This window comes from Lynx rufus, unplaced genomic scaffold, assembly GCF_022079265.1.
Source record: "Lynx rufus isolate CCGP_SWC_20201006 ecotype Redwood Valley unplaced genomic scaffold, mLynRuf1.p SCAF_4, whole genome shotgun sequence".
NCBI lineage: Eukaryota > Metazoa > Chordata > Mammalia > Carnivora > Felidae > Lynx > Lynx rufus.
Genome location: NW_025814856.1, coordinates 162,406,194 through 162,427,555, shown reverse-complemented (window position 1 = coordinate 162,427,555; position 21,362 = coordinate 162,406,194). Strand labels below are relative to the sequence as shown.

Sequence of the window (21,362 nt, the reverse complement as noted above, 5' to 3'; positions counted from 1 at the left end):
AGTATTTCTGTAATAGAGTTATTTCCGTAATGGGGTCGATCACGTTTCTGTAAGACGGTTGTCCTTTGGGAGTAGAGAACCTTTGTAACTCAAAACGCCTCTTAAAAGTTGTATTAAGTAAACGTTTAAACTTTGAATGAAATGTTTTACATTTAACCCTACAGAACGAATGAGCACCCCCCCCTTCTTGGAAGTATCAACAGTGTCATGTATTATTTACTTTGTTTGTTAGTTTGCTGGGGATTGAAACGCAAGTGATCATGTTCAGGCTGGTTAGATTAGTGATTTTAATATGAAACCATTGCTTTTAGAATAATCATGGGCCAGACTGGGAAGAAATCTGAGAAGGGACCGGTTTGTTGGCGCAAGCGTGTAAAATCAGAGTACATGCGGCTGCGGCAGCTCAAGAGGTTCAGGCGGGCTGACGAAGTTAAGGTACAGCTTTATCTTTTGTGCAGTGCACCTACGGTTAAGGGTCGTTCCCCCTCCCCGCCCCCCAAAGAGAAGTTTCAATTTGCAAAGGGTCCATTTTCAGCCAAGGTCATGTTTATAGTAAAGATAAACGAAGGCTTGGAAGCCAAGGGCCTTGATCTGTCTTAATTAGCATAAAGATTGTACCAGGCACCGTAATGATAATGGAAAGATTGTAATCTAATGGCTGTTCAATCTGCTTAGAAATCACTGTCTTTTTAGTGTATCTTTTGTATTGCATGTGTAGACTCTGGACCCCCATACAAAGGAATGTGTTTCATGGTTTTGTGTTTCTAAAGTCATTGTGATTTCGTTTTTATATCATGTTGACAAAATAATAGGTGTGGTGTGTTTGTGTTACTCGAATGTGGGGAAACTACAGTTTAGTGTAAAATCTATATGTGTTTGCAGGAATGCTCCTGATATTTTTGAGAAATCACTAGATTTTAACCTGCTTTGGAGATACTACCAATTTTCTAACAATGAACAATTTCTCTTCTCCTCTCCTCCATTTTTTTAAAGAGTATGTTTAGTTCCAATCGTCAGAAAATTTTGGAAAGAACGGAAATCTTAAACCAAGAATGGAAACAGCGAAGGATACAGCCTGTCCACATCCTGACTTCTGTGAGCTCATTGCGCGGGACCAGGGAGGTTGGTTAACTCACGCACTGGAGTGATTATCAGTGCATTCTGGTTTTTGCTGTTGGAATGTTGGCTGGTTATTGATAGGAAGTCACTCACTTCTGGAAGTCCATCTGTTCACTGCTATTTCTTTCTAATGTGCAACTAACTGTTGGTGGCTGCCTTAGGTAACACTACGAGCTACTCCTGTAAGAGAGCTGTAGCGTTTAGAATATATTTTCACTGTTACCAGGTAGATTCGTAGATTTTTATAGGATTGTGGATTTTAAAAAGTTTTTAAACTAAATACTCTTTAATGTCCTCATCAGATCACTATTTAGAGCAAGGCTTTCTGACTCGTAGTTATCTTTCTTTCTGCCCCTTAGTGTGAATTAGCCATGCTACAAGAAATGTTTCCTTTTCATGCATATTCACACACTAAGAAAGTTATTTGTTATTGGAACATTTTGTTCAAATTCTAAGGCTCTCTAAGAATTTTAAATTCAGTGTTGAGAGATCAGAAGTCCTTTTATATAGCATTTTCTAAATGAAGAAAGTAGATCTTAATCCTATTTTCAAAAGAAGGTAATAAACGTATGGCAGATTTTATAATTAAATGACACATGAGACACAGTGGCAGCAAAATGAGAAGAAAATGGCAGAAGCTTAAAAACTATAGAACCCAGTCAGTAGGGTTTTATGCAAAGCATTTTGGTTTAAGTACCTGTTTTATATAGGAGAAGATGGCATAGGCGGTGGAATGCTATTTGAAAGGGCATCAAAACAGAAGGAAGAAAGCGCTTTGGAGTTTATTAAGTTACACCGTGCAGTGGGTAATTGTTTATCTGAATGTCTAGACATGGAAAAAGCATCTAGACAGTGGGCTCTGTTCAGTGAGGTTATGATATTTATGAAATACTGTAATAAACAAGAATTTGCTACCGCGTGAGACCTGTTGAGATTGTGACACACTGGCTTCAGAGCAACTTGTCGGTGCTGTCACAGTAGCCCAGTCCTAGTGACTGGGTCATGGTGTGGTGGTCTCGGTGGTGACACATGACTTGGAATGATTCTTAGTCATTTATTCATTTTGCCAGGTGACCCCTCTTTAAAGCCTGGGCTCGCAGTTGTGTAGATAAATATCATATGCTGCTAACAACACCTTCCGCACCATCTGGGATAGGTCAGGGCCCGTGTGTTAGGGGTAAATGACTTCTATTCATATATTAAGGGTGAAAGGAATTCGTTTCTATGCTAGTCAGAATGTTCTCAAAAGGAATAAGGATGGGGCTTCTAAGTAATTATGTGAAAGTTTTGTCTGGTGACCTTTTGGAAACTTTGAGGTAAAGGAAAAGGAAACCTTGTTCCTTCTCCCCAGAGGAATAGATCTTAGAAATCTGGAGGAGGAAGTAGACACACGGAGTACATGCTTTTTGCCACCCATTGCAAATCTCAAAATGCTACCAAAAGTCCAGCTTTTATTTATAAGTAAAAGTTGATGGCAGTAATGATTTCTGACCCAGTGCTGGGTACTCTGCACACGTGAACCTCATTTAATGTTTGTGATGGTCATCTTATGCTCCCCCCCCCCCCCCACCCCATGAGGACACTGAGCCTTGGAAGACTTCAGTCAGTTTGCTTGCTCTAATGATCTGATGTGGGCCTAGAAGAGTACACTTTGCTCAGACACGTTAAAAAAGGAGTCAAGTTCGCTGTTTATGTCCAAGTTGAATTGTTCATGATGTAACCTTAAGTACAGATTATTCAAATGAATACTTACTGATTGAATTTTGCTTTTAATTTTGTCAAATGGAGATAAATTATTGAGTGTAAAGATATCTAACTTTTTAATGTGAGTTTATATGAGAAATTGTAGAAGAAGTTAGCATTTTAATAGAACAAAATTCTTTTCTAAACTTAGTGCCCCATGCAGGTTGAGGAAAAACCATTTTCACAAAATAGGATGATGGGAAAGGAGGAAAATCACCCCCAGCCTCAGGAACTCTGTTTTTGTTGCCTGGAACTCTGACCCGGTCAAATCTGTTAGTTTTCGAGCTACTCTTGAGAGCTGATTCTGCTTCAAGTGATTCATCTTTTACTTCCCCCTTTAAAACCATCATCGCTGACATTTGGAAGCTGAACGTTTATACAGTTTGTGATAAGCTTTTTGGCGTTCTCACAATAAAAATAATAAAATTTTAGGACTGAAAAGGACTTTAATGATCTCTGTCTGATCTCCTTACTTTTAAGATGAGAGTATATCCGTGTTTATCTTTCTTCGGTTTGAGCATTCCCAGCTGTACGTCAATTTCTTTTATATGCTTTAAAAGTTGGGAGTCCGAAGTAGGTCAGAAGCAGGAGGAGAAATAAGAGGTAGTGTGTTTTGCAAAGACTTTCCTAGTAGTAGGCTTGGCAGAAGTTCAGACTGCAATGTTGCTCCAAACACCTGACGTCTGTGGCCTTCAACATTGGGAAGTGCTGTTATAACATTGTTTTAATTAGCTGCTTATTTTTATAAGCTGATCCTTTGCAAGTGCTGCGTCTTCAGTTGAAATCTTTTGTGGCCTGAACACCATTCAATGACAATTTTCAGTTTTTCACTCAAGTCTTAGACTTCAGTCCCTTCTGTGTTTGTAAAGTAGATGTGTTCAGTTTTAAAACGACAGGTTTTTGTCTGGGTTAATTTAGCGGAGACCGTCTGACACAGGCTGCTGTGACCTGATGGGGTGACCGCCCTCGGCGCCGACTTCAGATCAAGGGGCTCTGCAGTTGCACTTAGAGGCCACATCTTCCATGTGCCGTTTTCTTAGCGTGTGTCCCGAAGGCGCTTGCGGCCGCTCACTTTCCGGCGTCGAGGTTATAGAGCCTGTGCGGAAGTGCCCGTCGAACGTTGGCACAGGAGGCGCCCCTAGTTTTCTTTTTAAAAGTAGTTCTGACTTCTTGAAGACAGTGGCTGTATGTTTGACATTGATCTCCTTTGCCCTTCAGTTAATCTTTTGAAGGAGCTTTCATTTGAAAAATGTCACTAAGAGAAATACACACCAAGGGTTGTGCACCTTACCGATGTAATATGTGGCTGTTTATACAATCAGTTGCTTGTATAGGTGACTTTCATTAGTTTGTCTTCTCAGTCAAAAAACTTGATCTCCTGTAAGCCTTCGCGTCGGTAGCCCTGATCTTTGTCGTGTCTGTTTTCCAGTTTGCATGAAGAAACTGGTTTAGGAGCTACTCTTGTAGTTCTTTAGTGCATTTCTTTTGAACATTTGTCCATTTCTTGCTAAAAACCAGAGGGCGCTTTACTTCATCGATTGTTCATGTTGAGATTTTTATCATCTGTGTGTATTATGACTGAAAGAGGCTTGCGCAAATGATGTGTCTTCTGGCCAAGTGGTAGGATTGGTTTAGTAATTTAAAAATAGCCCGCCAATATGCATTTCCAGATTCTCAGGAGAATTTAATGTTCTTGTAAGAATTTTGTGTCATGTTTACTGATGAAAATGGCGAGAATTTTGTATGTCAATTTAAATGTGGAGCTACTTCAGGATGTCTGACACAAGCAGCATCATTAGAAAGACATCATAGTCCTCATTTATGAAGAGTTAAAAATTTTTAACATTTTTTTTATTTCTGAGAGCGCCAGCGGGGGCAGGGCAGACAGAGGGGGACGGAGGATCTGAAGCTGTCTCTGCGCTGACAGCAGCGAGCATATGCAGGGCTTGAACTCACGAACTGCGAGCTCATGACCTGATCCAAAGTCAGCCGCTCAACCCAGCTAGCCAGGTGCCAGGTGCCCCAAGAGTTAAACAATTTTAACAATTTAACAATTTTGATTTTCCTAGTAATATTTGAAATGATTATGAGTTCATCACGTAACATTTAATGTTTACAGATTATTTTTTGGAGGGGGAAGAGGCTTCTATCAAAATAACAGTGTACGTTCTTTTATATGTTTGCAGTTTGGACTTGCTGTTTTTATTGAAGGAGACAAAAACGTGGTCTCTTTAGACATAAACACGTGATTGCATTATTTATTGACTCATAATGCACTTTCCTCCGTTAATTGTAAATAGAAATTTAGTTACTGTTTACAAAGATATGCTAGTGTACCTAGTACATAATTTAGCCCTCTTCAGTACACCGTCAACTTTAAATACAGTAACGTGCTTTCTTTCCTTTGTAAATGTTGAGATTGTGGAACCAGGAGGTCTAGGTTCTCAGCCATTTGAGCAAATATGGTAGCGAGCTGGGTCATTTTTCTCATGTCTTAGAAATAAATGGATGGCTGTCAGTCTGAACATAGCCATCCTTTCTTGTTGCCTCAAGGAACTGGTTTCTAAGTCGCTTTCTGCTGCTCTTTGCCTCTCTTGAGTGCTGGTTGGTGTTTATTTGGAGAGTTCAGTTCTGTCTTCCTTAACTCTGCCAGTCCTTCCCACCATATTAACTTCTCACATCATTTCAGCCTTTGCTTCCTTTCTGGATTTCTTTTCTTTTTCCTTTTTTTTTTTTTTTCCAATATATGAAGTTTATTGTCAAATTGGTTTCCATACTTTCTGGATTTCTTTAGGCTGAAATAGATGGAGCATTTTCTGAAGTGACCATAAAGGAGGCTTTCCTTTTATTTACTTATTTTTTTTTGAAAGGAAACTAATGGGTTTTATAATGCTTTTCCAAAAGGACATTAAAAAAAAAAGGTCACTTGAGATGTCGGAGTTTATATTATCAATATGCTGTAATTAAATATATATCATACACTTGATGTATGAGTTTATTTTTTAAACTTAAGATTCTCTATCTTATTTGAAAAGTGAGTTTTTAAAAAATGTCAAATGTTTATTTTGTGCAACGAATAAACCAGAAGTTGCTTTTAGTTTGCTGGTTTTCAGCTAGAACATTGTGTAAATAGTTGGTATTTTACATACATTGTCACCTGTTTAGTTGACTACAAAGATCAAGACCAAAAATCGTTGATCTACAAAGACCAGTTCTTTTCCCAAAATGCAAGACCAAATTTTGACAGCCATTTAAAGAACCAGTTGAGCCAGAAGAAGTGCTTGTCTAGCTTGCATTGTTAAAAATTGTTTATTGCTCTGAAGAAATAAGAGAAATAAGATTTTATTAGACCTTGAACTTCTGGGATAACATGGATTGACTGAAATTTACTGCTTAGGATTCTGCTTTATCTTCTTTTAATAGATTTTATAAAAGAATACCACTTGAGTACCGTTTGGGGGGGTTGGGCAGAGTTCTCAGCTACCTTATATCGATTGAGGCAGCTTTATACCAGGTCACATGAATATCTGTTGGGTTAATGAAACTTCTTATTGTTCTCTTCAACTAAAAGGCCATTGCAAAATGACTCTTGAAAATTCAGATAACACGGAAATAATATAAAACAGACGGCAAAAGTTTCTGTAGCACAACTCCTGTGATTTTTGATTTTTTCTGATCTCTTTCTCTATATATGATAACATGTTAATAATGATAATATTTATTATTATCATTATACAAATAATTATGTAAATTTTGTATAAATAATTGTCATATATAAATAATACACTATTTTAAGAGGTTTCTGGCCAGGGATGCCTGGCTGGCCCAGTCAGTCTGAACCAGGATTCTTAATATCAGGGTCCTGAGTTCAAGCTCCATGTTGGGTGTGGAGCTTACTTAAAAAATAAAAGGTTACTGGCCAGATAAAATGTGCCTGCCAATTTGGGCCATCACTGAAACAAAAAAAACTATGTTTTAAAGTATAGTTGACATATGTTACATTAGTTTCAGGTGTATAACCTAGTGATTTATCTTCTCTATACCTCATGCTGTGGTCACTACAAGTGTAGTCCCCATCTGTCACCATATACTATTTTCAGTATCATTGACGATATTCCCTATGTTGTGCCTTCTATTCCTGTGACTTTTTCCATAACTGGAAGCCTGTATCTCTCCCCCCATCACCCATTTTGCCCATCTTCCCACCCCCCACATTTGGGCTGTCACTTTAAATCCTCTGTCCAGGTCCTCATTCTCTAAGAATGCAGTGTTCAGTGTTTGATGACTGGATATAACATCATTTATTGCCCTATTCTTTTTTTTTTTTTTTTTGAAGGTTTATTTAGTTTTGAAAGAGAGGGAGAGTGGGAGCAGGGAGGGGCAGAGAGAGAAAGAGATCCCAGGCAGGCTTCAGGTTTGGCACAGAGCCTGACTTGAGGCTCAGCTCACTGACCACACAGGCTCCCTGCCCTATTCTTAATTGATAAACATTTATTTTTTAGTTTTTATTTTTGCAATTAGTATTTTAGCGAATACCCTTCATTGTACATCTTTGTATCATTGAGTAATTTTGTAGAACTTCCTAGAAATAGGATTACTCAGTCAAGAGGATATGCATATTAAGTTAAAATTTTTTTTTTTTATTTTAGAATGCAAGGCAGGGAGAAGGGCAGAGGTAGGGGGAGAGAGAGAATCTCAAGCAGGCTCCATTTTCAGTGCGGAGCCCAAAGCTGGGCTCAATCCCACAACCCTGGGATCATGGCCTGAGCCGATATCAAGAGTTGGGACACTCAACCGACTGAGCCACCTAGGCACCCTGCGTATTTAAATTTTTATAGATATTACCACATTGTTTCCCCAAAAGATTTTCCGTCTTCACCTTCCCAGCTGTTGATGGTAGTGTCTCTTCCTCTCTGTTCCCAACGCATAATACCAGTCTTTTGGATCTTTGTCAGTGTGATAGGTAAGACGTTATTACAGTTTGCTTGCTTTTCTTTACTCATTCAGTGAGGCTGAGTTTCTATTGTCTGTTTATATTTCTTCTCTGAAGTGACTGCTAGGGTGTTGGATCTATTAAAATTAGGTTGGACTGTTTCTTAGGATTTTTAAGGACTTTTTGTATATTGTTAAATATTCAGTTATTTATCATGTTTTGCAGATTCCCACTCCCTTCTTCCCATTTTGATGTTATTCCTGGTGTATTTTGGTTCATGAAAGTTTTATTTTTTTTTATTAAAAAACGTTTAAAATGTTTATTTTTGAGAGGGAGAGAGAGAGAGAGAAAGTGTGAGCAGGGGAGGGGCAGAGAGAGGGGGGACAGAGGATCCGAAGCAGGCTCTGCACTGGCAGCAGAGAGCCTGATGTGGGGCTTGAACTCCTCAACCATGAGATCATGACCTGAGCTGAAATCAAAGTTGGATGCTTAAAACGACTGAGCCACCCAGGCACCCCAAAGCTTTAGTTATTTTTAATTTTTCTCAGATGTGGGCAAATGTCACTTTCAATTTTTATTTTTAAAAAATTTTTAAAGTTTATTTTGAGAGAGAGCGCACACGCACATGTGTTGAGAGCTTGCGCGTGAGGTGGGGAGGAGCAGAGAACCAGAGAATCCCAAGTAGGCTCCACCCTTCAGCAATGAACCCGACCTGAGCCAAAATCAAGAGTTGTACGCTTCACTGACTGAGCCACCCAGGCGCTCCCTTTTTAAATTTTAGACAGGGCAAGCCTGAGAGGGGGAGAGGGCAGAGGGAGAGAGAGAATCTCAAGGAGGCTCCGTGCTCAGTGCAGAGCCTGACTCAGGGCTCAGTCCCACCACCCCGGGTCATGACTTGAGCTGAAATCAAGGGTCGGATGCTCAACCAACTGAGCCACCCAGGCACCCCAAGACTGTCCAACATTTTAAAAGATGACTGGGCATATTTAGGATTTCAAAATAGTAGGATGTACCTTATAGGGAGAGAAGAAGAAATTCTTTATTCATACTATTAGGCAAATACCGGTTTATAGAAGTTTTAAACGTTTACATAGTCAAATTAGAATTTCTTTCGATTTCTGTGTTTCTAAAGGCTTAGAAAGTAAAGATTATAAATTACCTCTCTAGTTTTCATGTTTATATTTTATTTATTTAAAAAAAATTTTTTTTTTAAAGTTTATTTATTTTGAGAGAGAGAGAGTGGGAAGGGGTGGAGAGAGAGAGGGAGAGAGACCATTGCAGGCGGGCTCTGTACTGTCAGTACAGAGCTGGATGCCGGGCTCGAACTCACAAACTGTGAGATCATGACCTGAGCTGAAGTCAGAGGCTTAACTGACTGAGGCACCCAGTGTCCCTAAAGATTTTGTTTTATTTTATATTTTTAAAAATGTATTTATTGTAGAGAGAGAGAGAGAGAGTGTGGGTGCATGTGTGTGTGTCGGCGGGGGGGTGGGGGGTGGGCAGAGAGGGAGAGAGAGAGTCCCAAGCAGGCTATGTGATGTCAGTGTAGAGCCTGACGCTGGGCTCGATCTTGCATGAGATCACGACCTGAGCTGAAATCAAGAGTTGGACGCTCAACCACCTGAGCCACCCAGGTGCCCCTAAAGATTTTAGTTTTAAGCAATCTCTGTATCCACCATGGGGCTAGAACTCACAACCCCAAGATCAAGAGTCACATGCTCCACCGACTGAGCCAGCCACATGCCCCTCACTTGTATATTTTGATACTTAACCTGTTAGGAATTTCCTTTGGTATGAAAAATGAGTGGGGGATTTGGTTTTTAATATTTTTCTCTTTTAGCTTTTCTAGTTGTTTCAACCAACACTACTTAACTGAGTAGTCAGTGGACAGTAAAGGAGCAGTCACAAGTCTTTCCTGCAAAGATCAACCGAATTGGCCTACCCGAGTGGTGGTCCCCAGAGCAGATCTCCACCTGAGCCAGGACTTAGTGCCTCTCCTCAGAGACCACGGCCTAGTGCGGGTCTGGTGTCTCCAGCGTAACTCGGGCCTCTGGTGCCCTGACTTGTTCAGCCTCACGTCTGCTCCTGGAAGCAAGGCTTCAGAATGATCGTGGTGCCACGGCTTATGGAAACCAGGGACTTAAATAAACCTCTGTCTTCCATTTCTTAGTTTTTGCTTGTTTTTATTTTTTCAGTGACAAATGATATTTCTTGCTCATAGGACTGTTCTTGAGTTAGGTATTTGAGTTTGCATGGCTCTGGTTACCTGCTTCTGTGCCTTTTGTGTGTTTTGTAGTTTTACCAAAACTTATGTATTGACTTGTTCAATTTCTGATTTCCAGTTACATTAGCAAAACTGGAGTTTGTAGCAAAACTGCAGATTATGAGGAATGATTTACGGTAGCCCCCTTCTGGCCCCAGACTGCATTGGGTTTTCCCTGTGCATTGGGTTTTAATAGGATTAACGAGGTGGTATTTTTATGGTTGCTTTCATTCAGAATCAGGCTTTTGAAATTAGGATGCAGGGGAGAGTTTTAAGAGTTGAAATTTCCTGAAGTTGCATTCCAAATGTTCTGTGTTCTGTGTTAAATGCATTTGTGTGTGTGTGTGTGTGTGTGTGTGTGTGTGTGTGTGTGTGTGTGTGTGTGGTGTGTTTTCTAAGAAGCATAGGAACTGGCCCTCAAAGGATCTTTCTGTGATGCTCGAGTGAACTCCCACAGGACCCCTGTGCTGCAGGTAGAGAGGTCCTTTCCCCAGTCGGGTCGGCCGGCTTTATCACATACTGAACAGTGGAAGCACTGTACGACCTGGGATGAGCCACTCTTTGATTTCTTAGCTCCAACACCCTCGATTTGCTCCTTATACTAAATACGTCTGTGTCAGGCTCTGGTCAGGAATTTTTCTTCCCGGTTTTTCTTTCTGACCCTGTCCTGCTGGAGCCTCTCGTCTCTTGGACCCCCCCCTTCTCCTGATCCACTCCCGAGACCTGGTTAGGGACTCCCTTCTCTCTCACTTCTCTTGACCCAAACTTGGTATTTGTCTCATTCCAGTTTTTGTCTTCAGGACTTCCTTTGCATGAAAACAGTCTGAAATTAAATTGTGTACGCTATCATTTTCACCAGAAGGGCTGGCTAATTTAAAATTTGGGTGTGTTATCTTTTCTCTGCTGTGATTTTGAAGAATAATAGAGGCAGTGTCAGAAATCCTCCTCGGCTTTTCTCTAGTTTGGGTGGCAGTTGACCCTTTCTTTCCTACGCCTTAGGTGTGAGATGGTTCCTTATTGTTTTTACTTGGAAAGACGATATCAACAGTTCATTGTGTCTCTGGCATGAATTAAATGGACCAACCAGTATCCAAGAATATTTTTAACTTGGCTAACTGACTGTATTTTTTTTCCCCCTACTATCCGGAAGTTGGACTTAACCCTTCTGATGTTAAAGATTGTTCAGAGACCAAATGGCCATGGCAATTTTCCTTTGGGATGTCCCACTGTGAAATGGGGAGTCATACCGACCTCATAGGGTAGTGGGGAATTTTAAAGAAGTTAACTTTGGTAAAGTCTCTAGCACAGTGCTTGGCACATAGTAGGGTGTGTTAATTTCTTTCCCTTCCCTGCAGGCCATTCACCTGCTCTTCCCTCTACGATTTTCCATAACACAGTTTTTACTTGGAACCAGCCTTCTGCCAAGAGTCTCAGTTTGGTTGTGTCCTCCTACAACTACTATTTTTGGCTTGACTTCCCTCTCCAGCTCCCAGTGGTCCAGCCACACAGTCGCCTATTGTACCAGCTGGTTGATGTAAGTCTATCCATCCTCAGAGGAACCCAGTTACTTACCAGTAAGCTGTGTTTCTCTGAAAATGTAGCATCCTTGATAAACCAATAGTTTTTTTTTTTCCCTTCTTTACTTACCATTGATGATGAATCATCTATAGTAACTTCCTTGTGTGATCCTCAAGTAGGAACTAGAATCGGAGAACTTTATTTGTTGATGTGTAGGTCTCCTAGTGAGTTCCTGAGTCCAGGACCCTTGACTGTGATCAGGTAAAATGCTTTGGAGACCCATGAGGTCAAAATCCTTTTCAGTATTCTGAGTGATATGAGACTTAATTACATAAACTGTCAAGGATGATACATTTTCAAAGAAAAAAAAGTTACTGGTAAGTAACTGGAATTTTTTGAGTATTTTTCTGTTAAGTCAATAAATAAGAATTCCCAAACTTGTTTTACCAACAAATGCTTTTGCATTTGAATATTACTTCATAAATGAAAGGAATATGGTTATTAGTTAAGGTTAATAGTTAAGGAATGGGATCGGTTTCTAGACATAACTACATAGATCATGAGGTGTGGGTATAGGTCTTCAGTTTTCTAAGGAGGTGCTCCCTTAGCTTTAAAGGGAAATTGGAGCGAATCTCCATTAGGCAAAATTAGCAAATGCAGTCTGCTCATTCAGAAACATTTTTTGAGTGCCTACTCTTTTTTGAGACACTGTGCTGAGTATCATTGCGAGACAGAGAGGTAAAAACCACACTGTCTCAGCTGCTTTTGCTCTCAGAGAGCTGATTTCTGGCCCCTTGGTGACTGTAGGGCACAGGATTAAGGTGACGGGGTCATGGTATGACAGCGTCGTGGGGTTGGAGGTGGTCCTAAGTGCCACAGCCTTTGCCATCTTTTGTGCTTCTCGAAGTTCTTTCTGTTCAGGGGGAAACGTCAGCGGACCTCATTCAGTAGATTCAGAGTATTTTCTGCATCCTTAGAGCAAACAGATGAGGCAGAGCCAGCGTCCCTCCTGTCTAGTAGTAGAATTGAATATTAAGTCGTCTGACCTTAAGTATGACCTTGGGTTCAGACGCTGAGTAACGCAGGTGGATACATGAGAGTTGGAGAGGCAGCACGCTCTCCCTCACCCCCTGAGCTTTAAAGGAGGCTAATCTTGAGAGTTAAAGTCACAGTGTTAATTTACTTCCCCCAGGTGTAAAACAAAACCTCAAAACTCTAATTTTTTTTGGTAAGAAATTACAGTTACTGTGCACTTCAGATCACTGGACAGTGTATCGTACTTGATTCAGTAATTATAACCACTCCTTGCCCCAAAGCTTACCCAGTTAGGTAGGAGGAAGAGAGGCGCCTTGGTAGTACCAGGAATAAGAGAAGGGCCTGGGGGAAGAGGCGCCCCTCCCGTGTGGCGCCCAGTGCACAGTTGTGCTTGTTCGTTGACCCCGGGAGCCGCTCCACGGCGGGAGCCTCGCACAGCCAGGAAGCTCTTGGGTGTCGGAGGCAGATTTCGGCTTCCTTCCCGGCTTGGTAACTTACTACCTTTCTGACTAGGCAAGTTACTGAACTTCTCTGAACCTCAGTCTCCTCGTTTGTGAGGTGGCGATGCTAAAGGCTGACACGAGGAGTGGTTAAGATATATATAAAGCACTTAGCACAGTGCCTGCAACATAGTACGTGCTCAATAAATGTTAACTGCTAATATTATTGGATTATTGGACGGATGGATGAAGAATTGTATCAGAGGCCAAAGTGCGGAACAGGAGAAGATTGTGGCTCTGGAGTTTTAGTGAACTGTTCCCTACCTTCTCATTTACTTGAGCAGTGAGCTTTCTAGTGTTACAATCTTTGTCTTTGCCGTTTGGAAAGCAAATTAATGGATTAATCACTGTCACAGTTCTGTCTAACTACTCTGATCTCTAAACCGGTTTCCACCAGGAAGGAACTATTGTGCTGCAGTGACTGTGACCGACCATTGCACCATTATCCCCCTGGCCTGACGAGATGCTGAGGGCCAGGTGTGGCCTGTGCGCCAGAGATTTCACTGTGATTTCACCAAATCTAGCCCTGCTATTTTTAACACCTCTCAAATAGAAATGAAACATTTAATAATTATGTGTGTATACATAGGATTTTCCGTTTTGCTTACTACTTCTTTTTACTCGATTTTCACTGATTGTAGATCACAAATAGATGTCCAAGGGTATTTTTGAGAAGGTTCTTGGAAGCCTGATAATTGGGTAATGGTGCTCCTTAAGAAAAGGTGGATTCCTAGACAGGATAGAAGGTGCTGTGGTTAGTTGGGCACAGATTTTTACCGTATTTCATAGAATCAAAGATGCAAAATTTTGAACATTTTAACATCTGAAACTGGAATGCATCTTAGAATTGCTGTGATAAGAAAGCATTATGTTACAGTTTAACTGGCAACATTATTTTCTTAGTGATACAGAAAGTAATGGAATGCCTTGAAATTGATGTCATCGTAGGTTGGATGAAATACGGTATTTCAAGAGAGTATATGCACTTACACGTTATAGAGATATGGTATCGTGGCAGTATGTGTAGTGGGGAAGAGAGCAGAGGCTCCAGAGTCAGACTCTCTTTCTGGGTTTAAATTCCAGCCCTATCTAGTTAACGTATGGCTTACCTTATTTTTACCTGACTTTTCTCACCTGTAAAATGGGGGCTAAGAATTAGTCCCCATCTTACAGTGTTGTATTGAGGACAGAATATGATAAGACATGTGATGTGTTTAAAATAGTGCCTCGCCCGTAGAAAGTGCCTGATAATATTAGCTGTTATTATTAATGTCGAGATTATACTTTTGCAGGATTGATAGCACTCTGTTTTGTTGTGATCGAAATTCAGATCTGTTCTTACCCTTCGTATTTGTTTTCCGTCCGGTAGTATCAGCAAATGATGCTTGGGGTTTTGTTTTTGTTTTTGTTTTCGTTTTTAAGGGAAGATAAAAATAAGAAAGGTGAACCTAACAGTTTCCATATTCTTATTAAGTGAGATTTTTAAGAGACATATTTGGTGTTATATGTTATTATTCCATGTGGTTGAGATGGAAAAGAAACTAAGCATCAAGCTAGGAAATTTATAGTGAAAGCAAGGAGCAGCTGACCTGAGGCTAACAAATACAGTTTTTGATTCTGATTGATGTTGGTAAGTATGGGAAGGGTTGGAGGCTTTTGGAAATTTGCAAAATCTGAAGCATTTTTGTCACCCTAAGTAAAAGAGTAAAAAGGAGAGAATCCTTCATGGTTTTAGGAACTTTGTTGTCTTAGGTAAAGGAATTTCCTTTTCAAAATGATTTAAGTGGGCAGTGTCTCTTTAGAATATGGCTGCAGTTTAAGGCTGTCCTTTTATTCTTATGAGTCAATTTTATTTTCTCTGTTCTAGTGTTCAGTGACCAGTGACTTGGATTTTCCAACGCAAATCATCCCATTAAAGACTCTGAATGCAGTTGCTTCAGTACCCATAATGTATTCTTGGTCTCCCCTACAGCAGAATTTTATGGTATGTAAATCATGTATCATCTGCTTATTTGATAATCATTTATTTTCAATAAAACAATTTTCTTGTCGAGGTGAATCAAGAATGATAATAAGTAAAAAAAAAAAAAAGTTATCGAAATGAGAACACTTTGTGTTTTTTAATGGATAGATATATTTTAAGCCTTCACGGTGTTGTGGTTTTTCTAGTCTTTTCTAGTTAAAATATTCTCCAAAGGAAAAGTGTTAAGGAGAAATCATACCTGGGATTAAAAACGGTTAAAAGATGGACGCTTATAGTTCTTACCTTGGGAAGGTCGGGCAGTATTCTGTAATTTCAGTATGATTTTGAGGTTTTGTTAATTGAGAACTTTATATTGAGAACAGTTTTAGGCAGCGTGTTATTAAATGATACTGAACAGTATGAAATATTCTCAGGGCTTATAAAACACAAACTTAAGCATATTTCCACAGATAACACTGGCCCAGTAGCTTTTGTAAAGAAATGCTGGTGTTTAATTCTTCATAGACGTAGGATGAAAGAGGATGGAACAAAAGAAATTTGAGTATGAATTCTTCACTTAGACTGTTAAATAAACAATAGTTTCATTATTTACTTGATATGTAAAATAGTAAGGAAAAGTACTGATACAAGTCCTTGGTGAGCCTACTTTAGGAATTGCTTACTAGGTTTTTAAATTTTGTTTTTAAATTTTCTTTTTTTTAACATTTATTTTTGAGAGACAGAGCGTGAGCGGGGGGTGGGGGGGTAGAGAGAGAGGGAGACACAGAATTCAAAGCAGGTTCCACACTCTGAGCTGTTAGCACAGAGACAGATGCGGGGCTTGAACCCGTCGACCGCGAGATCGTGACTTGAGCCGAAGTCGGACACTTAACCGACTGAGCCACCCAGGCGCCCCTAATTTTTTTGTTTTTAAAGTAGGCTCCATAGCCAAGGTGGAGCTTGAACTCACAACCCAGAGATCAAGAGTCCCATGCTGTACCAACCGAGCCAGCCAGGCACCCTTAGATTTTTTTTTTTTTTTTTTTAAATAGATGTTTCTAACGTCTTTAGTAACTTAAAGATTTTATAGTGGAAGATTAAAGATGAAGTTCAGATACTTTTCTATAATTGCTGAAACTTGTGTGTTTAAGGCCCTCTGCAAAAACATCTAGTTTAAGAATCCTATTGCAAGAGCTGAAGGGAGATTTCAGATATTCATAGACTGAAGTTCTGACAGCAGATAGTATTTAAAGTCAAAATTATTTAGGGTTACCCATGGGTTTGCTGGTTACTGACCGAGGCAAATTAGGCAGACCCTGTGGTTAGGATACGTTTGAGGGAGCAAAGGTTACGTGGAATACAGTTGGGAAGACAAAATAGCAGTTTGTCACTTAATTGTGGCTTTTATCCAAAAAAACCCCTAATACTCCTAGTGCAGATGGGATTAGTGAAAAGTGGACTCTTGAGTTGTCTGTAAGTTTGGATCTGGATAGACCAGTACATTAAAATTTAAATCTTAATTTTTTTTATCCCCCTGTGTGCTTTCTCTCTCAATTTCCCTTTTTCCTATTTGTCTAAGATCCTGTTGTCTTTCTGAAGTCTGCGGTTGTCCTAAATTTGTTACCTGGGGATTATCTGAGATTTTCCCCTTCTGGTTTTTCCTGCCTGCTGCTACGTGACAGTCCAAGTGCCTGGTGGCCTTTTCCTGGTGTGTTCTTCCCCCTCCGTCTTGGTCCCAGCCCGCGGCACCACTCCCTGGCTGCCACCTCTTCCTGGCCCCTCAGCCAGTCCGTTCTGTTGATTGGAGCTATCATTCTAAAATTCTGTTTTTAACCAATACCCGCCCCCCCGCTGCCCTTTGAAAGGCTTCTTAAGACAGCTCCGTCCTACTTTGTTTAAATATGGACTTCAGAACCCTATGGCCTTTATAATTACTGTCTTTTTTATTCTTTATTGAAAATTCTCTTCCTCCCACACATCTGCTTTCAGTCCCTGGTGTCCTTGAGTTCTCCCTTCTGCTTGAACTTTTTCTCGGATCAGTTCTTCCTTGCTAAGTTAGTGCCTTTTTCCCCCCTGTTGTCTTCCAGACCTTTATAGAAACTCCTCTGTCGTCTTGATTAGCATTATACAGAGATTGTTTATCTCTGTATCAAAATATTTTATGTCATTGTAGAATGTTCTTATTTTACATATAAGAGTAAATCCTTTTGGCATAACCTTTATGATAATCTATTTTATATCCCCAGATTTTTATTATATTGAAGGTCTCAGAATAACTAGATCATTAAGTGAAGTTTGGAAATCCTTACCTTTTTTACTTTGTATGGCTATTTATAAGTGGTTTTAATAAGCCTTATTTTATTGATTCTAAGACTCTGGGTTTGCCTTAAAATTGATGGGTCACAGCGTAATGTGCGACACTTTTTCCTTTCTTGAGGTGCATAAAATAATGGTAAGTTTTAATGATTGATGACCTGTTAGATTAGGGAAATAGAGTATTTTCTCTTAAAATTTTTCCGCTGTGAACAGTTTGTTTTCTCATATAATGCTTCTTGGTGGGAGGGGTCTTTTATTTTATTTTTTTTTGTAGCTTTGAGTTTGTTGTTAGTTTAGATCTGGAGAACTGAGTAAAGACATCTACTTTAGAAATTGTATTTTACATTACATTGATTTTTAATTTTATTTTTAAAGTTTATCTATTTGGAGAGAGAGAGCATGAGCACAAGCCTGGGAGGGGCAGAGAGAGAGAATCCCAAGCAGGCTCCGCGCCATTAGCGCAGAGCCCGATGTGGGGCTTGAACCTGCGAACCGCGAGATCAGGAGCTGAGATCAAGAGTAGGACACTTAACCTACTGAGCCACCCAGTTGCCCCTACGTTGATTTAAAAAATATTTTGATACTTAGGATAAGCCTGCTTTTAAAATACATTTTTTATTTTTAGGTGGAAGATGAAACGGTTTTACATAACATTCCTTATATGGGGGATGAAGTTTTAGACCAGGATGGGACTTTCATTGAAGAGCTAATAAAAAACTATGATGGAAAAGTACACGGGGATAGAGGTGAGCCATGTGTTTAATCTCTTGGAAAAAGGGGCCAAAGCATTGAGAGAGATTCTGAATTTGTAAGCATAGGTGTGAACATGGTTTTTTTTTTAATATTAAAAGTAAGTTTATTGCTGGATTGGCCTGGGCTTACCAGCCTAAAAATTGTAATGTTTTCCCTACTTTTAAATTGAAGAATCATTTTTGCTGACTTAAAAATGATGCATAGTTGCTTATCTCATAAATTATAATGTCAGTAACATGTAAATTAGATAGAATGGTTTGAGTGTATGTAGATTTTAAGATTCCTTCACAGTAAAATTAAGACCGGGGCTCTGCTTACATGACACATGGGCTCCAGAAGGCCCTGTGCTCAGAAAGATGTCCCCCTTAGCTCCCGCAGTTCCTGCATTTCTGTCCCCGCGTTCACGGCTTCTGCGTTTGGTGTCCAGGGGACCGTGTCAGTGTCTGGCAGGAGGGTAGCATGTGTAACGTCGTCATGGTCCCTTCTCTTCTGGGGAAAGTGAGGGCTGTCAGCTGCGGTGTTGGGAGGAGGCCGAGGCCACAGTTCGTTTCTAGGGCATCAGGTTATAGTGGCAGGCACTGGAGACTTCTGGCGGGGGTTGGGGGGTGAGTAAAGAGAAGATGACAGGTGTTGAAGATGAATTCTTCCTGACTTTGCCTCAGGCCAGCCTTGAAGGTGATCTCCCTCCTCATTTGAACAGCAGTGTTCCAGTGCTAACAGGCTCTGGCTGTTTCTTCCACGTTAGAAACGGCGTCAACTTGGCATTACCACCTTCCTCTGTATATTTCTGATACTTGACTTGATGAATTTCAGAATGCGGGTTTATAAATGATGAAATTTTTGTGGAGTTGGTGAATGCTCTTGGTCAGTACAATGATGATGATGATGATGATGATGGCGATGACCCTGATGAAAGAGAAGAAAAACAGAAAGATCTGGAGGAGAACAGAGATGGTAAGTTTCTTCATTAGGTTTGTGTGCAGTCCTGACAGCATCTTAGTGTCCTTTGTAACGTTTCATCCTGTACTTGAGTGTCTTTACTTCCTTTGCCTAACAAAAGAATGTACTGTTTGGGGGGATTTTGCAGGGTAGTTATCAGAATCGTCATTCCGATATATTGATCGTTGCACACAAGTAGTGTGCCAGTCACTTTACGTGCACCAGCGGTGGCTGTTGGCATCAGATCTATTATAGTCGAAGAGATGGGCTTAGTGCACTTAAGTAGCTTATTTAGTATGCTGTTGGAGGAAGAAACAGAACCCAGAACCCTGTGCTGGTCACCCCTCTGAATGGCTCGAGAGCCCTGCTTTTGAGCCCTATGCTAGTTACGGCTTCTCAGAGCGGCGCCCGATCCAGAGTCCATAGTCGGCGGAGACTTGGCAGAGCTCATCGGTAAACAGCACAGAAGAGCGTGGGGGAGCAACTGCGATTTCAAAGAAGCGAAATGTTTTTGTGACGGGCCGCGGTCATGTAGTTCATCTCCTTAGAGTTTACAAAGAAGAATCAGACCCCAGTGGGTAGGTGACCAGGCAAGAAGGTCACAGATCCAGTCAGTAGCCGAGCTGGGATTAGCCCCTGGGGCTTCTCCCTCCTGGTGCACCTGAAACTTCCCATATTTGATTTTAAGTGTTTTGTTCGTCCAGCCTACCGGCACTCCATGCAGACATGTGACATATGTTAGAAGTAAGTGAAACACAGAGTTGATAATTTTCGTAGAAAATTAGCTTTGTTAGATGTAGTTGTGTGGAGGAAATGCAAGATTGAAAGACTTGCTTTTCTTTCATCTTTTTTCCCTTCCTTATTTCCTGATACAGACAAAGAAAGCCGCCCGCCTCGGAAATTTCCTTCCGATAAAATTTTTGAAGCCATTTCTTCAATGTTTCCAGATAAGGGCACAGCAGAAGAACTAAAGGAAAAGTAAGATTTGCTCTTTTGAGGCAGTCTTGCCTTGTATGGTGCGTAGCTCAGCGTTTTGGTTTATCAGAAGTAGAACTCACGGAGCCGACGGCCCCCCGCGCTTCCTGTGTTCATGGTGCTGCGGGGTTCTCGACACCACGTACGTGAGGTGCTTCCCTGCACGGCGCTTACCGTGGTGCCAGTAAACACACGCGTGATTTCCGGTAGCGCTTGGAGAGGAGAACTTCTCTGGACACTTATAGAAATGTCAGTGTAGTTGATGTTTATTTATTTTAATTAATGTATGTGGTAACATTTTTCATGATTTGAATCCCATCCCTGAACTTGATTCTTTTTTATGTATTATTTTGAGAGAGAGAGAGAGAGAGAGCACAAGTTGGGGAGGGGGGGAGAGAAGGAGAGACAGAATCCCAAGTATGGAGCCCAATGGAGGGACTCGAACCCACAAACTGAGATTGTGACCTGAGCCAAGATCAGGAGTCGGACGCTTAACTGACTGCGCCTTGATTCTTGATATACCGGACAGAATGCTTAATTGGCTCTTCATCTAAATAAGGATGGTTTTAGTTTTAGGTCAGACCTTTTCCTTGTGTGTGGCCGAGGCACGATGAACATCACAGATGCTATAGGGGACCTTTCAGAAACTTTATTTTCAGAGAAGGAGTTGTGGCCGTGCCCTCACCTCCCTTTTCCCTGGTCGCCGTCAGGTATAAAGAACTGACCGAGCAGCAGCTCCCGGGCGCACTTCCTCCTGAGTGCACCCCGAACATCGACGGGCCGAACGCCAAGTCCGTGCAGAGGGAGCAGAGCCTGCACTCTTTCCACACGCTCTTCTGCAGGCGGTGCTTCAAGTACGACTGCTTCCTGCACCGTAAGTGCGGCCGCCGCGCGCCCTCGTTGGGGTCTGTTGTGGGTCCCGTCGTCCAGCGCCGGGAAGCGGTGTCCTTGATCGCAGCTAGAATTGATCATTTCGCCTGGCGGTTAAGACGGAGAACTATGCTAGGATCAGAGGACCGTTGTTGCTCAATTTGTTGCTTGACGGTTGCTGTGGAGTCTTTGACTTGGGCCACCCGGCTCCCACTAACGTGGAATACGGGTCAGTGGTGTTCCCATAAAGGCTCACCTAGCACTTGTTTGTAGCGAAGCTCTGACCATGAACCATCTCAGAGCCTAGAGCAGCACTGCCGTATGGTTGAACGCATTTTGTTGAATAAGAAATGGGCTAAAAAGATGTTTGTAGGTATTTTTGTCTGTTTAGTGTTCTTTTTTTTTTTTTTTTTTTTTTTTTGGTTCTCTGAGTAA

General features: G+C 41.0%; 1 protein-coding gene across 4 annotated transcripts in view; it reads left to right on the top strand.

The window, feature by feature from the left end:
* EZH2 (enhancer of zeste 2 polycomb repressive complex 2 subunit) overlaps positions 1-21,362 on the top strand; it is a 41,921-nt gene that overhangs the window by 1,094 nt on the left and 19,465 nt on the right. Inside the window, exons 2-9 of one of the 4 annotated variants that reach the window (XM_047097022.1) lie at positions 312-435; positions 994-1,122; positions 11,545-11,592; positions 14,979-15,095; positions 18,016-18,136; positions 18,957-19,097; positions 19,958-20,060; positions 20,768-20,931. In XM_047097022.1, the coding sequence (XP_046952978.1) occupies positions 319-435; positions 994-1,122; positions 11,545-11,592; positions 14,979-15,095; positions 18,016-18,136; positions 18,957-19,097; positions 19,958-20,060; positions 20,768-20,931 (940 nt within the window). In that variant the 5' untranslated portion in view covers positions 312-318. Of the gene's footprint in view, positions 1-311; positions 436-993; positions 1,123-11,413; positions 11,593-14,978; positions 15,096-18,015; positions 18,137-18,956; positions 19,098-19,957; positions 20,061-20,767; positions 20,932-21,362 lie in introns of those variants that run through there. The other 3 variants (XM_047097019.1, XM_047097021.1, XM_047097020.1) reach the window with 3 other exon arrangements.